The 16615-nt window shown below is 36.7% G+C and overlaps 3 protein-coding genes and 1 long non-coding RNA gene across 5 annotated transcripts in view; 2 read left to right on the forward strand and 2 right to left on the reverse strand.

The window, feature by feature from the left end:
- Positions 1–10212, reverse strand: part of LOC110378686 (2-methoxy-6-polyprenyl-1,4-benzoquinol methylase, mitochondrial) — a 381156-nt gene extending 370944 nt beyond the window's left edge. The window contains exons 1-7 of one of the 2 annotated variants that reach the window (XM_064040480.1): positions 9951–10212; positions 9631–9780; positions 9327–9453; positions 8769–8907; positions 8432–8520; positions 8148–8259; positions 7672–7810 (exon numbers count right to left, since the gene is read on the reverse strand). In XM_064040480.1, coding sequence (XP_063896550.1) covers positions 7709–7810; positions 8148–8259; positions 8432–8520; positions 8769–8907; positions 9327–9453; positions 9631–9780; positions 9951–10134 — 903 coding nt within the window. In that variant the 5' untranslated portion in view covers positions 10135–10212 and the 3' untranslated portion in view covers positions 7672–7708. Of the gene's footprint in view, positions 1–7626; positions 7811–8147; positions 8260–8431; positions 8521–8768; positions 8908–9326; positions 9454–9630; positions 9781–9950 lie in introns of those variants that run through there. The other variant, XM_064040479.1, reaches the window with a different exon arrangement.
- Positions 86–7513, forward strand: Sf2 (Splicing factor 2). The gene is made up of 5 exons (XM_021338052.3): positions 86–405; positions 2830–3193; positions 4452–4534; positions 5273–5381; positions 6555–7513. Exons 1-4 carry the CDS (start codon positions 227–229, stop codon positions 5373–5375), a joined length of 729 nt encoding a protein of 242 aa, XP_021193727.1. The 5' UTR covers positions 86–226; the 3' UTR covers positions 5376–5381; positions 6555–7513.
- Positions 10213–10427: 215 nt separating the features above from the next.
- LOC110378688 (protein GUCD1) lies at positions 10428–12846 on the forward strand. The gene is made up of 5 exons (XM_021338051.3): positions 10428–10614; positions 10832–11018; positions 11308–11398; positions 11900–12084; positions 12398–12846. The coding sequence occupies exons 1-5, from the start codon at positions 10479–10481 to the stop codon at positions 12597–12599; spliced, it is 801 nt and encodes a 266-aa protein (XP_021193726.3). The 5' UTR covers positions 10428–10478; the 3' UTR covers positions 12600–12846.
- On the reverse strand, positions 11759–14289 carry LOC135118446 (uncharacterized). The gene is made up of 2 exons (XR_010277595.1): positions 14146–14289; positions 11759–12054 (listed from the first exon to the last, which is right to left on the reverse strand). It is a non-coding gene; the product is annotated as an uncharacterized LOC135118446 (long non-coding RNA).
- Between the last annotated feature and the right edge of the window lie 2326 nt (positions 14290–16615).

The raw sequence follows: 16615 nt of genomic DNA on the forward strand, positions 1-16615 counted from the left end.
ACGTGGTTCTCATGTTTTAGAACGAAAACCTTGAAAAAAGAAAAGCTGACCATAGACTTTTCTGAGCTACGGCAATCTGTCAATATTGTTTTATTTCCGTTTCCTTGAGCTGTCAATTCGGACGCCATATTTGATAAGTTCCTAATGAGAAACGCCGAAGCGTTACCCAAGAAATAAAGGAAATTAACGTAAATTATATCCTAATTTATTCAATAAATAAGTTAAAATGTCAGGCGGAAGCAGCAGCAACAGAAATGAATGCAGAATATACGTTGGCAACCTTCCCCCCGACATAAGGACAAAGGACATTCAAGATCTATTTTACAAATTCGGCAAAGTTACGTTCGTTGATCTGAAAAACAGAAAAGGACCACCATTTGCATTCGTCGAATTTGAGGACCCGAGGTAATTTGATCATGATTTTGTTCATGTTACGTTTAAGTTAGCATGCATTTGCGTGTTAGTAATTATTGGACGTAGGCGTAGGTATTCCTCTTTGTTGTGTACACATAATAGGTTATGGTGGTTTATATTGGCCTACTTATCATTTTATACTGAATGTTTACTTTGTTTTGCTATTTTCGATAATTGCTTGACGACCGATATCCAAACACGACATGCAGATATCTAAGCAGCCATAGTGAATTTATAATTAGTGCTTTGAGGGGGAAAATGATTCAACAAACAGGTAGGTAGGTATTTGAATTGTTTGTTGTAAAACAAATTATATTTATTTCCATTGCACTTTACCTCCACCCATAAAAAAATATAATTCAGCAGATCTGTCTTCAAAACTGTTAATAACTTTTAAAGCAAATTGAATGGTTGATAAGCCTCAGGTAGCGTAGCACTCGGGGAGCACACTACTGTATTTTAAGTGTCCCATCATCCGTGTTTTTTCCAAACTGAAAAACAAAAGCATAAATGTGACCAGTAATAACAAGTCTCAAATATCTCTACAAGTTTGTTGTCATTTGATACCTTTTACATGCCCAATTATTTGTCCATATATTTTTACTATTCATCATCATTAGCGTTTTACTGTTCCACTGCAGGGTGTAGGCATTTTTTATATAGAGAAGAAATGAGCATCAACCTGTTGTATGCTGGAGCCCTGATAAATGCCAGATACAATTTATTTTCTTCTTACCCTGTTCATTCGGGGTTGGCGCAATACATATTATTCTTCCATTTTTTTTCTCTCAGACATCATACTAACATTCTGATAACCTTCCCATAATAACCTTCTTATTCATGTCTTCAGGCAACCAATCCATTTTATCCTCAGGTTACATCTGTTATAATCGTTCCTCAATTTATCCATGCCAGTTACCCCACACATTGTTTTATAATTAGTGGCATACACACACTCAAACAGCACACTTGTTGAAAGCAGCAGAGTGGTGTAAAACTTGGAGTCCAGATGTTTTCTGTCACCTTTATTCACCATGTCATGGGTGTCCAAAATTGCTAATCCACCTTAATGCATGGTGATTAATGCTCAGTGTTTCTCTGTATAAGAAGAAGCCATAGCTCTGCAGTGAGAGAATATAAAGGCTGATGATGATGAAGTTAGACAATTAGGAAGTTAATTTCTGCCTCTGGAAGAAGTAGGCATTTCAGTCAGGAAATGTGTTTTTAAAAACAAATAAACGAGTCACATTTGCATTTATTACCTGACATAGTGAACATAAAAATTAATTACACATAAAATTTTAATTACTAAACACATTAAAATAATTCTAAGCTAATGGTATTTACTTTATCAAGAATAATAACATGCTTGGTTAATGCCATTCCTGATAAATTAACCACAGACTGTTATCAAATTGTGGCTTTATCATCACTTGTGTACTGTACATATCACTGTTATTGTTCATACTTAAAAAACAACATACACAGCAATCCAAAATACACACAACATAAAATTTTGTATACTAAAATGATATTCTGTCACAATGTGTTAATAGGCTAGTTTCCTAAAAAATAATAATTAGTCCGTCTTGTAGATTGTCCAAAATTAAGCGATACGTATTTTTTCTTTTTTAAATTGGATCAGAACTTGTTAAGATATAGCGTGTTAAAGTTGAGTGTGACGTCACAAGTTGCTACAATTTTCAGGACACTGTGACGTAAAAGGCCCCCACTCCTAATTTTTGAAGTGTATTATCTTTGTCATTTTATGTTTAATTAAAAAAAGAAAAAATACGTATCCAATATTTTTTGATTATCTAAAAAGCGGACTAAATATTATTTCATTATTTCGACCCTGGACACTACCCTATTGTCCAACATATCTTGACTTTCACTTGTCATAATAATTTCATATTGCTTGGGAATTAAACTACAAAGACAGTTGAATGTTATAACAATGGTATGTCCATGCAGTTTGTCATTGGCTTTTGTTCATGCTGTGTTAATTAGTCCATTAATTAACATACTGATAAATATGCTACACTGTGTGCCTACAATTGAATGAAAAATATTGAAATACAAGTCTTTTGTTGATAAAACTATTTTATTTTAGTACTAAGCTATGCACAAAACATTTTTAATAATACTTAGCAATTGAGTCTATCACTGTTGAGGTACAAATTGTTGGAATAATACTGATGACTCATATCTAAACGCCATTAAATATTGTATGTGAATGACATACACAATTTGAATAAACTTATTTGACATTGAAGTTGATGTTGGTGAACAGTAAATGATCTGCTTATGAAACAATGTATCTGATACGAAACCTGTATATTTGTTGTAAAATCAAGCATTTGTGTATCATAGATCCTAGCATCAGTTTTGATTGAAAACATGTTATTTTTCCAGAGATGCAGATGACGCTGTCCGCGCTCGCGACGGCTACGACTACGATGGGTACAGGCTGCGCGTGGAGTTCCCTCGCGGCGGCGGCGGCGGCGGAGGCCGAGGTGGCCGCGGAGGCCCCGAGCGCTTCGGCGCCCGCACCGCCACCCGCGGCCCGCCCGCCCGACGCTCCGAGTACCGCGTGCTCGTCACCGGCCTGCCGCCCTCCGGCTCCTGGCAGGACCTCAAGGACCACATGCGCGAGGCGGGCGATGTCTGCTTCGCCGACACCTTCAAAGATGGCACCGGTGTTGTCGAGTTCTTGCGCCACGAGGACATGAAGTATGCTGTCAAGAAACTTGATGATTCAAGGTTCAGAAGTCATGAGGTGAGCTTGGCATCATTCATTAAGTTCCTTCATATACAAAACAACTACAACAAACATTTTCGGAGCTCTCAACCATAGCCAATATTTGAGTCAGTATTGTTAAGTCATTACCAATTTTAGCTGCTGTTCCTACAAGTTTATAACCACTTTATCCACCCCTAATACATTAAGTTAAAGTTTTCTACCCTCTTCGTGATTAAAACCCCTAGTTTCGATTATATTGTCGAAAAACTTAACAAAGCTCGAAAACAATAAATCCAAAAGTTGGTGGTTATGGCACTATGAAGCCAGGTATATTACAAACAGACATGCAAAGGTATTGATCCTCCATGGTCGGCGAAGGCGCGAAGGTGATACCTTTGTGCTCTGTATCGATTTTGTTATCTATGGTGTTAGGTTACTTGTTGGAGGGAGGCACGTGAGGTCAATGAACTTGTCAGTAGTTGTGAATAATGGTTTTGGTAAAACATTTCAATTATTCAGGAATACTTAATGTTTTCAATTTACATTATTGTTTTGTAATGGAATAAATTTCTTGATGAAAATGAGTGTGGATTCAAACCTGTGAACACTTCTTTTCGAAAAGATTAGTGACTTTGTAAGAGAGGTCTCTCTCTGAGAAAATTTGACATTTGAATGAATCTTAAAAGTCCTGAAATTATGGGAACAGTCGAAAATCCTTCATATTTTTTTGAGATAAAATCTTATCTTGCACTTTACAAAAGAACAGTTGTAAATACTCACAATAAAGAGTTTGGTGTTGCTTACACGTTTCGTAAATACTGATAAGATTATACTTACAAAAACAAGTGTAGTGTACAACATCATTGATGATGACGTTACAGTCTGTCTACTGAACATAAACAACTGAATTACCTCTCGAACAGCAAAAGTAACCTTGCCATTCTATAAAGTACTTACCTACTTCACGCTTGCCCAACAAAGTGACTTAAGGGGAAATCACCTCTCTTGAGCTGCCCCTTTGGCTTTGCTGGGGAGTTTGTTCCACCACTTCTTCTTCCCAGCAAAAACACATAGGAAGTGGTGAAGGGCGGGCGTTATGGAGCCTGTCTTTTGAAAATTTGATGTTCAAAAAGTGCTGATTTTCAGCCTACTTTGAATAAATGACTTTTGATTTTGATTTAGTCCAGCAGTGGAAGTCTTTTGGGCAGAAACGGCAAGGAACGTAACCTTACCTTTTAAAAGCGTAATACACGTATATAAAATAACTTCAAACTAATGTTACGGTGTTGTGCAGGGCGAGGTGTCGTACATTCGCGTGAAGGAAGACTACGGCGGCGGCGGCGGAGGCGCTGACCGCTACAGCGGAGATCGCGACAGGTCAGACTATATATTTATTCTCATGAACAGGTAACACTGTTAGTATAATGTGTAATGTACTGGGATACCTACCAATCCCGAAGAGACAGGTATGTGCACAGTGTGACTGGCTACGCTTGGATAATATCTTAGAGCAGTCAGATCTAGTCTTAGACGTGAATCCCTCTATCATCTTGTATGCATTGCCAAACTAAATATGGTGCAAATCCAATTCCTTCAAGAAGTGGTTCCTTGTTTTATGTAGTGCAGTATCATACTGCCTTTAACAAGATTAGCATTGCACAAGCTTCCATATTTTACTGGTTTTTTATAAATATGTATTGGTTATCTTTGTGATTCAGAGTAACTAGTTTTCCTTGTTGTTTCATTAGTTAGTATTTTCCAGCGTTGTTAGTGTAATCATAGGAGATAACATTGTAATATAGGTCGTGTGCAACAATTAAAATGAGCTGATTAAGTCTTCTTGAGGCAGTTGAAGCAGCGTTCTACCAAGAGCAGATGGGAGTTTTTTCAAATCTTGCCTACGTCTAACATGGAATTGTAGCAATTATTGCCGTCACAACAAAACAGCCAGTTATGACGACTTGCTCTCTTGGTCAGTTTGAACATATTTCACCAGCAAACCAGACTCCAGCCCTCGTTTTTTCATATTTTACTATAAACAAGAGTATACGCATGATGCAGTTTGAAACAAATTGTTGTATAATGCTTTATTATTTAATAATATGTTGGTCGCAGGTCCCGCTCGTACTCCCCGCGGCGGCGCGGGTCGCCGACGTACTCGCCCGTGCGCCGCTCCTACTCGCGCTCGCGCAGCCGCTCGCGCAGCCACAACTACTGAGCACAGGTCGGTACCCCACTGCCCCGACTACCAACCTTACAAGCCTAGCCTCAATTCGTACACTTCACTATGGTACATGTCATCATAGATAAAAAAAATGACGTCTTGGACTAAAAAGGTTTTAAGAACATGTCCAGACAATTCATGAGATCTAGACTGAATAAATGTCGTCAAATTACAAAGTAAATGATAATTGTGCATTCCATGCATTTGCAATGACTTGTGATCTCTTCACGTTGTTTGAGAATTATTAATAGCGCATCACTTACTGCTCAGTGTCAATTACAATGTCAATTTAATTAGCATACTTTATGAATGTTGTAGGGCTTAGCATAGGTGAAATGTTTTATATTATTCAATGAAATTCTAAGGATTATTTTATCTTATTATCAATTGTCTTTGTAATATAATGAATGACTAAAATCCGTATCTATATTTATACTGTCTTGGAAATATTTTTACATAAGCGACAGCAATATTTACAGTAAAGGAAGGATACACTGGATATAGCAGTTGACAGCTTATTGAGAATAACACTGGACTACTCAGGACTTTTTCCAAATAATTGAAAATATCTCCGGACTTTATAAGGATATGGATTTCATATGGATTTATCAGGTTTGCGGGAATACAGACATACTTTGGCAAATTATAATTGACATAGCTTTACTAAAGTTATTCTTTCCTTTTTAAATCTTTTTATTTTGCATTCCAAAAGTATCATTATGTTTTTATGAGTTTGTGCTTCAATTAATTTCGTAAAATGCGTGCTCAATATTTATTTTTATAAATTGGAAGATAATCTAAATTATCATAAGAGAGATATTTATAATTATTACTTTTAAATAAATATTTTAATCTCCTATTTATCAAAAATTGTAAAAGTACAGGATAATAACAAAACATGTACTGCATAATCGACTTAATCTTGTTGTATTTTAATTGAGTTGTCTCGTTGTCCGAATGTGGAGGACACGTACGTAAACTGGAAGCTCCCTATCGTTAGTACCGGCGACCACAGACTACTAAGCGCATGGAGTGCGAAGACTAAGCTCATTTGTTCAAGTTTTACTAGAAATGATACCTAAATGTAGTAGAGTTGGTCTTGGTCTCCATAAGCAGAGTTCCCTGTGTTCGCTCGCTATACCGTATGACAACTGAAGGTGTATATTTCGACAGCTGCCGGAGCGGCGGGCGGCGGCGCGGCGGCGGACGGCACACACGCTAGACATAAGACACGTTACTGTAGCGGCCGAGCGCCGGCCGCGGCCGAGCCTGGCCGACTGGCGGCCGACACTCGGCCGCGGCCGGCGGCCGATGCGGGCGCGGCAGTAGCTCGGCCGCGTCCGCTCGCGTTGTATTCCCGACTGTTTATAATTAAAAGCATTTTCTTTTGTTTCATCCACTGTGGATTGGGCTCGTTGGATGTGCTTGGCTGGAGGTGTGAGTCAGGATAGAGCCTCGCGTGTAGGATCGGACCGCACCGGCGGATCTCTGGCGGACATTTGACTATTTGTCGCGTGGATGTAAAGTTCCCTTTGGGATGTTGGATTTGGTATCGGACGGTTGCGGCGCCACCTCCGCGCTGGATCAGGATCAGGACCTTTGGGTATGAATATTCAAATTAATTGCAAAATAACTTATGTTGAGTGCACGCTCGGTACAGAGTATTAATGTTTGTTTGGATATCCTTAACTCACACTTTATTTGCTTCTCGATGTCTGCCGTTTATTTCCTAGACGTAGGACGTCGGTCAGAGACGATATGACAGAAATTTTCTATTAGCTTTGCTCATTAGTGTGTTAGACCTAACAATTCAGTGTCATATATAAATAATTAGCATGCTTTATGAGCTTTCATACAACCTACCTGCGTGACAGCGATACGAGGCGTATGTCTGGATGTCTGGCCGAGAATGGATGTTGTTTTAAAAATTGACGTATTATGTAAGTAATAGAAATTGTAATGATGTGATGTTAGGGAGTCGAGATAAATCACAAATGTATTGTAACGTGCGCGTCGCCGACGCTCGATATCATAGCTGTAATGTGTGGACATACATGATGTAATTTAGGTACTGGATCTGCATTCCAAAGACCAACACAGTTTGATGGACTTAATAAATTCCTTACAAAAGATGTTTGTTTTCCTTATTCAACAACCCTTTTGCCCTATATCCTTTGATGCACCAAAATAACTGTACAGGGATATAAAAAAAATAATGGAAAGAGTTATAAAATTGAAACAACAGTTATAAATAGTAACACTATTATTTACATAAAAAACGACTATCTAGAGATAAACTTAACAGCGGTATATTCGAATAAACAGCACTATATCTTGAAGCCCGAGTGTATGGCGCACGTGCCGAACGTGAGGTTCTCGTATGTCACCTGACGGAAACCTGCGTCCTCGATCATCGTCTTGAACTTCTCCTGGGAACGAAATGACGGCAGGTTTTATAATGGTCAAATGTGCGAAGACTTCGTCGTCAGTCAGTAAAGCAAATGGAATACTAGACCAATGCTTTCTCTCCAACACAAAGGTAGAGTGATAGAGAACGAATCCCGCTACTACTTCCCGTGCAAGAACTGGTAATAAGTAAATAGAACTTTTCACTAGGTACCAGGTATGTCATCTGGGTACTAATATACATAAAGCTACTACTTATTTGATCTCTGTATTCCAGTTACAGGCTATACCAAGAAGTTTTGGCCTAAAACTTCTTGTCATGATGTTTATGTCACTTCATAGAGAAGGAAGGATATATACCTGATCAGGAAACTGTCGGATGCTCTCGACGAGGTACTGGTAAGGCTTCCACTGTCCCGCGAACAGCTGGCCCAGCACTGGGATCACTTGGAACGAATACTGGTCGTATACCCTGCGTACAAGCATAACATAGCGTAATGTAAGTAACTCTAGCTTGAGTAAAATTAATACACAAATCTTAGTGGGCTTCTTTGAACTAATGAAGCAGGATTGGCTGAAGCTGAGCAGGTGCAGGTCGTAGTTCCCTCAACACCGCGGGCAAAATAGTATTTTAGAATAGTTACCATTGTAGAGTACTGTTGGGCAATTGGCTGAACTCAAGGCACATAAAACGGCCGCCGGGCGTCAGCACCCTATACGCTTCCTCAAGGACCTGGACATAAAAAAATATAACTGAAATGAATGTAGAATATAATAGTTAAAAATTCTTCTGCAGTATGGGAATTTTTGGTTCAAATTACAGTTTGTGACAAATAACTGCATCCATATTTGACATCTCACCATTCTGGGCTCTGTTCCCAAAGGGCGAAACAGGAAGCCAGACTCTCATGAACCCTTTGTGATTTTTATTCCTTTCATCTTTATCACTTGTGGCTATTAGTATTTAGGAAGTAGGTAAACCTTGTCAATATGAGTGCAGTTCCTGATGCCGAATGCGATGGTATAGGCGTTGTAGCTCTCATCAGGCAGCGCCAGGCTCTCCGCGTCGCCGCACACCCAGTCTATCGCCACACCGGAGCCCTCCGCTGTGTAGCCTAGTCTGGAGATAAGGGATATCATTAGCTTGAATTCATTTTATAAACAAACTACGTGCTGATTTATCTTCTACTTACCTGAGAGCTGTACCTACTTTCTACACCTAAAATCAAGTGCAAGCTACAGATTTTAACTTTTTTATTATACTGCTGCAGGGCACTGGCTTATAGACAGGGAAGGAATGACTGTTTATCACCTTGTGCCCATCACAGTAAATAGACAAATTCCCATTTTTCATAACAGAGTTCAAGTTTCCTCAAGATGGTTTCCTTCTTTACTCAGTCATTGGTGTCAAATATATACTTGGAAAGCATAATTTACTTGAGAGGCTGATTATCAATAGGCCACTTAGTGGAGTATTACTAAGGTGACATGATATTTCTAGTTATGGAAACACTGTTGAAAAATGAGATGAATGCTTACTTCTGTGCCCTCTGCTTGCCAACGTCCAGCATGGCTTGGTTGATGTCACATACTGTGACGCTGCTCTGGCCGCCGTATGACGGCCCCAGCTTCTGCAGGTACTCTATGTATCTGAATGCTATGTCACCTGTAACACGAAACAATATCAGTTAATATGTTCAATGCTGCCTTGTAAAATGGATGGAGTATACATACGTACATCCATAGCAAATAAATCATTTCATTTTGTTGTTTCCTCATTCACTATACTATTTTATGCTTTGCTTGGACAGAGACACATATAGATTTTATTTATAAAACTCACCAGTTCCACCAGCCATATCCAAGAGTTTGGTCTCCTGTCTAGGAGCCAGCCGCTGTATGAAGATGTCCTTCCACACACGGTGGATGCCCATGGACATCACATCATTCATCAGGTCATACTTCTCTGCTACCGTCTCGAATACTTCGTGAACTGGAATATGCCCAAAAGATTCATGAGAATAGTTGGTCAGTGGTTCGTCTTAGATAGTTTTTGGGTTATATTTTTCTATACTGACAGAACAGTAAATAATATGATTTTGGAATAAATACCATTGTATAACAGGCTCCCAAAGAGATTTCATAATTAGGATTTTATCTTACCTTTTTTGGTCTTTTCGCCTTCATCAACAACTTGAAATCCAAAATGCGTCTGTCCAGGTTTCATGCCTTCGTTAGTTTCGGCCTCCTTGGTGGCGGTCTGCGTGCTCATGGCGCGCAGCCTGAATCTTTGTGGAGCAACGCATCTTATATTGGATATCTTAGCTAACCCTGTCCTAAGTGCCATTGCTTATTTCTGAAAAACCACATCGACTGAAAATTCGAAAATCCTGGGCCCAGCTGACTGTCACTGTCAAAATTTGACAAGAGAGAGATGTTACTTTTTTCAGTAGATACGTACGTTTAGTTATTCATTATTATTTATTTTACTTTTTATTTTCAATGTTAAATTGTTAGAAATATTTAAATAATCAGTTTAGTTTCATAATTTCCAGTTCCATATATGTATTATTTCAGTTAGAGTCTAGTTTATAGAAAAAAATATAGAACGTAGCCACACGTAGGCTTATAACATAATTAAACGTTATCACCACAATGTCATTGCAAAAGTCACAACAAACATTGGAATGAATGAGTCAATTTCGCAAAATTCGTAAAAGATTAAGGAATATATGGAAAATACTGATAGAGAAATGTGAGGAGTACAGAAACCAATTATTAGGAAAAGGAGCGGTCAATTCAGCCGAAATGTCAGCTGAAAAAGAAAGTAAGTACTTAGTATCAGACTGTTTACAACCGGTTACTAATGTTATTGATGTAAAAACAAAACTTATTAGGATCCTTTTGCTCAATAAGAATAAGCCTGCACTTACTTTTCAAGATCAGTTTACCTCAGTTAAAATTGTACGTATGTTTGTAGGAGAATTTTTAAAGAAAGTAAACCTAAAATCAAAAGCTATGTCAGTTCCTTATATCCTGTCCAGGGTACATAGAACACGTAGTGCGGCACTTCCCGCAGCGCTACAACTGGGACTGCGGCGTGTCGTGCGTGCTGATGCTGCTGGCGGCGCCGCACCGCGAGGAGTTGCTGGACAACTTCGAGCAGATCTGTCAGGACGAGGGCTTCCGACAGTCCACCTGGACTATAGACCTCTGCTATTTGTTGAAGAGGTAAGTAAAACACTTATTTTAACCATTAGGTACATGGAAAGTTGTGAACCTACTGTTTCAAAAGTTTCAACAAACTGTCTTGCCTTAGATAAAATTAACCCATAAATATTTCTAGTAAAATTCATTGGAATTGAAGAATATATTTCATCATTTTGAAAATAATGTTAAAACTGGCAAAACAACGTGGTATCAATACGGGGAAATATAATCAATAGGTATAGAAGATATTTTCCTGTTAAGCTTCCTGTCCTGTTCCCAGAAAAATAATAACTAAATTGTTTGTATACAGGTTTGGCATCAGACACTGCATGTACACCACAACTCTTGGTGTCAACGAGGACTTCAGAAGGCATGGCTACTATGACAGGATTATCAATATAGTAAGATCAACTTGTACAAAGAATATTATTGATTATTATTGGCTGATAAAGGACAATATGAATACGTAATAATTATTTAACTTTTGTGTCTGCATCATGGACAGTGAAGTAGTTAAAAAGTAGGTAGTTTACTTACAAAAAATATAGTGGTCTAATCTAGGAAAACATTAAGACACCCCACTACCCTACGAGTTAGCTAGATGGCTACATCACTACATAGTATAAAACAAAGTCGCTTTTTCTGTCCCTATGTCCCTTTGTACGCTTTAATCTTCAAGACTAAGGATTTTGATGCTGTTTTTTTCAATAGAATATAGAGGGATTAAAGAGGAAGGTTTACATGTAATAACATACATTGAATAGTGGGTTAAATAATATTATACCATGCAAAGCCTGGGCGGGTCACTAGTTTTACAATAAGAGCAAAACCATCAAACCAGTCTTATTTCATAACTACCATGATGTGCTGATCTTACATAAAAAACTTAATTTCCTCTGTAGGACCGTGAACGCGTGCAGCGTCGCTTCGACGAGGCGTCAGCCAATGGCATAGTGGTGCAGAAGCACTCGCTCACTCACGCAGAGATGCTCGCACACCTGTGCACCTCTGGTCCTGTCATAGTGCTGGTGGATGCCACACTGCTGGTCTGTGATCTCTGCAAGCATAAGCTGAAAGCTGAGTTCAGGTAAAGACTTTTTTTACACCCCACTATTTACTTATTATGGAGTAAATCAAATATACTCCAGTTTTATCCTTTCATAACTTGCAACCAATATAAAAAATCATTTATTCAAACTTGGCTGCAAAACAGCACTTTTTGCATGTCAGAAATTTACAAAAGACAGCCCCCAAAACGCCCATCCATCACCACTGCCTATGTGTTTTTACGTGGCGCAACAAAATCACCAGCAACACATGTCTGTCTGTTGGTTAAAAAATCTGTCAACAAAGTTTTATATATTAATTTGTAATACTGGGCGTTACAATCCATTCTACAGGCGTTGTTTCGGCGGTCCATACAGTGGCCACTACATCCTAGTAGTGGGTAGATCAGGCCACAAACTCCTGTACCGCGACCCCGCCCTCCCCCCGCGGCTGTGCGTGACGTCACCCGCGCGGCTCCTGCGGGCCCGCACCGCGTCAGGCACCGACCATGACGTCATACTTATCTACACGGATACTAGGGAAAAAACGCCCTGAACTCTTTACAAAAGGTAACGTTGATAATAAAATTTATTCGTCTTGAAATAATTTCTGACATATGAGATTGATGACTAGTGTTATTTGATTTTAGATTCTATTTCAATGAGTACAATGTCGATAATAGTTTAACAATTACGTGTGCTGTCTGCGCTACGTTTCGCCATAATATGCACGTTTTTTGGTGATTAATGATTATAGTCATGACAATTTTCGAATTTAAAAAATATCTACAAATGAGAAGAAATTTTATTTTTATGCAAAAGTATGCATTAATTTATTGATGGTATGTTTAGTTCAGAATATAATGATTTTGTTATTGATAAGTGTTCTAAGTTGAAATTACATTATGCTGGCAATGGCAAGAATGACTTATTGAATTAGATATTTATTTTGTTGATAAAAAAATGTCATTTATTTTGGTTGATACTGTTGTATTGTTTATTTTCTATTTACAATTAAAATTTTCATGACATTAAATTAACGGTAATATTGACTGCATAGTGTTTTTATTAAAATATGCATTATTTTATTTGTAGAATGAGCTACAATTTTTTTTAGGTCCACATTTTTTTGGTCCCATTAGAGAAAAATTAATGTTTTTTTTAGTATCAAGTAAATTAAAATTATGTACTTATAAAATCCATTCCATTGAAACTCATTATAATGTGCCTTTTTAGTGCAATATTTTAATAGAAATATCGACTATAAGAGTTATTTTTCCGTTTTGCAGATTAGCAAAATCAAATAATTCATTTTAATTTACAGTTTGCTTTGACGATGACGTTCCATACAATTTATTGCATCTTCGTTATTTTATAGTTTGCTAATGCGAGAGAAAATAAAAAAATTTTTTTTTTGCTTATCTATAACACAACCTATTTACTTACTATTTACATATTCTCTCCTAAAAACATCCCTATTGTTAAGTATAGGTAAATTATTGTAGTATCGCTAGATTTTTTTGTGGTAAAGAAATTTTAATAATGTAGTCAAAATTATTTATTAGAATAGAAAACATGAGAGAATGAAGAGTTGGCTCCAACTTATAATTGTGAGATGTTTGGATATCCTAAACTGAAATTATTGACAAATATATGAGCATCAATGTTCTTTTAGTCTCAGAAACCTTCGTAGATTTTTTACTCAACAGAGAAAAAAGAGGTACACAACTAAATAAGCCACTAGATTTAGTTCTTAGCAAATAAAAAGAAAGGGAACCATCTTGATGTATTTTACTCATTTTGGCCCCTTTATTTTTATCAGGTTAAAGCTTTACTCTGGGTTTGATCCATCCAAAATCTGTCTACGAAATTATAATTGTACTGTTTTAAACATTAATCAAGTGTAATTAAATTAAAAAAAGGCTTCAGTATCGGTATTATTGCCTGAAACCTATTAACTTACAAATGAACATTCATACAGGCACAAAATGCACTTTGAATGATAAGTAGACGAATTTCGACTCAGTATATATGACGATAAATATTACCTTAATCTATAGAACTATACTAACTAACAAAATCAATAAATGTTCAATACTTACTTGTTAGCAATCAATCATGAAATATAATGAGCACAAAACATATGACTGCCAGTTAAATTTATCACTCGCAACAATATAACAACTATATAAACTTTACTACTATATGACTGCAGTTAAAAACAAGCTGATTAGCGTAATATTTTGAACTAGCTTTTGTTCGACACAATGATTATTTGGTTTGGGTTCGAGCGGCCATGTTGGTTGAGATTGGTTTCATTATCAAACAGTTGAATAATGATTGCCATTGGCTGGCCAATATGTAGGCCGGGCTTAGTAGATGGAAGACTAAGCTGGGGTTACAAGGAAGATATTAAACTTAGTTTCACACGCACAAAAAATGTAAGATAAATGTATAAAATGTACCTATGTGCTATTACTGAGCTTCGATTGTAAATATACAACTGTTACAACACTTTCTATGACCGTGAACTTTTTCAATAAAGACAAGTGACGTCCTCTATCTAACATGTGCCAACAAGTATGAACGCACCTTTACACGGGTATTCACAGACCATAGAGCCGTCAATCTACGCATTTGCCTATTTTTGTCTATTGGGAAAGAACCAACAGAATATACCGTGCAGTCTCAATGGGATTTATGCCAATAGAAATTAAGTTATTTTTAGCTTGCATATTTGAGTTTATTATTGTTGTAATTTTGTTATCATTGATCTTGAATGTTGTAGATTGCGGGAAGGTCCGCTCAGCCTCCATTATTAATTATTATTTGTTAAATTGATGAATACAAGAATGTCTAATGTTATCATTTGTCTAATGTTGCATAGTGGGTATCTTCCTATGTATTGTCCGATACATTGGTTTGTATGTCATTAAGTTTGTTAACGGTAAACTTGTGCAATCTAAATATGTTGCAATATGTTTGTTTACGTCGACTTCGCGTCCGCGGTAAAAACCAAATAAATGAGTTTGTTTATTAGTCGTATCAAAATAGTTGTAAGTTGCACAACTTACAACTATTTTCATACGTTGTCTATGTGACTATATATATTAAAATTTGTGTAAGATTAAATTGTAGATAGAAAACCAGCTATCTGCGAAATGCTTAAACTGGTCCATGACGAAAAATAAACAGCGTCAACGCATTTGTAAAGTATAAATAAAAAGAAAATTGTAAGTACCTACTTATGCGTTTCGGTCTACTTGTTAAGCAAACTTTTTCATTGTATTCAATTGGTTTTCTAATTGATAAATTAATTATGTAATAATTAAAGTACCTAAGTTTGAGAGTTTATGTTGTTGCTGGTACATAATAATTGTATTTGTTTATAATTTTATGAAGGTTTTTTAATGTATTAGTCAATGTAATGAAAGATAGAGTTAGATAGAATGAAATGTACAATTATGTAGATACTTATGGAAATATGGTTATTTTACCATCAAAAGACTAAATTTGGATTTGTATGTATTAAATATTTTGTACCTACATGCACTTAAATGGTTTTTTATTTAAAAACGTAAGTTTTAACGTGAGTACTCATGCAAGTAACATGAGAAATATGTACAATATGATAATATGTTAATTATGTCCCTACAACATACTTATTTAAATATGTGACTACTGCGTCAATAATATTGAACAATGAATTGCCCAAAGCTGGTCAATATTAAAAACAACCAGTATTAAATCCGGGGAATAAACAGGCCAGAGACACTAAAGAAAAAAAACCCCGGAGTTACCCTAACCAGAAAGAAATGAAATCTTTTTACCTGTCTCTTTTACACTTAACAAAAATGCTAGTGTTTGACAGAGCAGAACATAACATTCAGTTTCTTAAAATCTAAAGTAAAATGATTGTTCTTCGATCATTAAATTTCTTCTTTCTGAAAAAATGTCGTTGTCTCTGTTCAATTAATAAAGATAGACTTAATTAGAATGAGAGGGGAGAAAACACGTGAAAACCCACTTATGTCAGTCCCTCCCATTCAGAATAAAATACAGTCAGCATGAAAAATATGTTGAAATCCTACAATTTTACCTTTTCGTATGATAACGGCACGGGTCTTAAGTAAATAAAAATAACCTATATATAGACGTGTAAACTAGGAAACATGGTTTATTTCCCTACATAACTTACATTCAATTGAGTTTCTAAAACACTTCTGTATAAAAGTATGTAATAAACAGGAAACTTTGTTTTTTTTTTGGTATCCTAAAGGCTCCGGAAGTACTGAATCGATTTGAAAAAATCTTTCAGTGTTGGAAAGCTACACTCTTCCCGGGTAACATAGGGTACATTTTATCGCAGTACGGGCAGTAGTTCCCGGTTAAACAGTGGGAAATAATATTAGAAACAATAAGCAAATTATTTGAACAATATTATATTATCAAGCATTGAGGATATAGCTAGGGATATCCCTCCTTGGTCGGGACTTAGCTATTTTAATGGAAGGCACTTCTTAACACAGAGAGTAGGTAAGTCTACAATCCTAAACATTTAATAAAATTGTT

This window comes from Helicoverpa armigera, chromosome 22, assembly GCF_030705265.1.
Source record: "Helicoverpa armigera isolate CAAS_96S chromosome 22, ASM3070526v1, whole genome shotgun sequence".
In the NCBI taxonomy this organism is placed as follows: Eukaryota; Metazoa; Arthropoda; class Insecta; order Lepidoptera; family Noctuidae; genus Helicoverpa; species Helicoverpa armigera.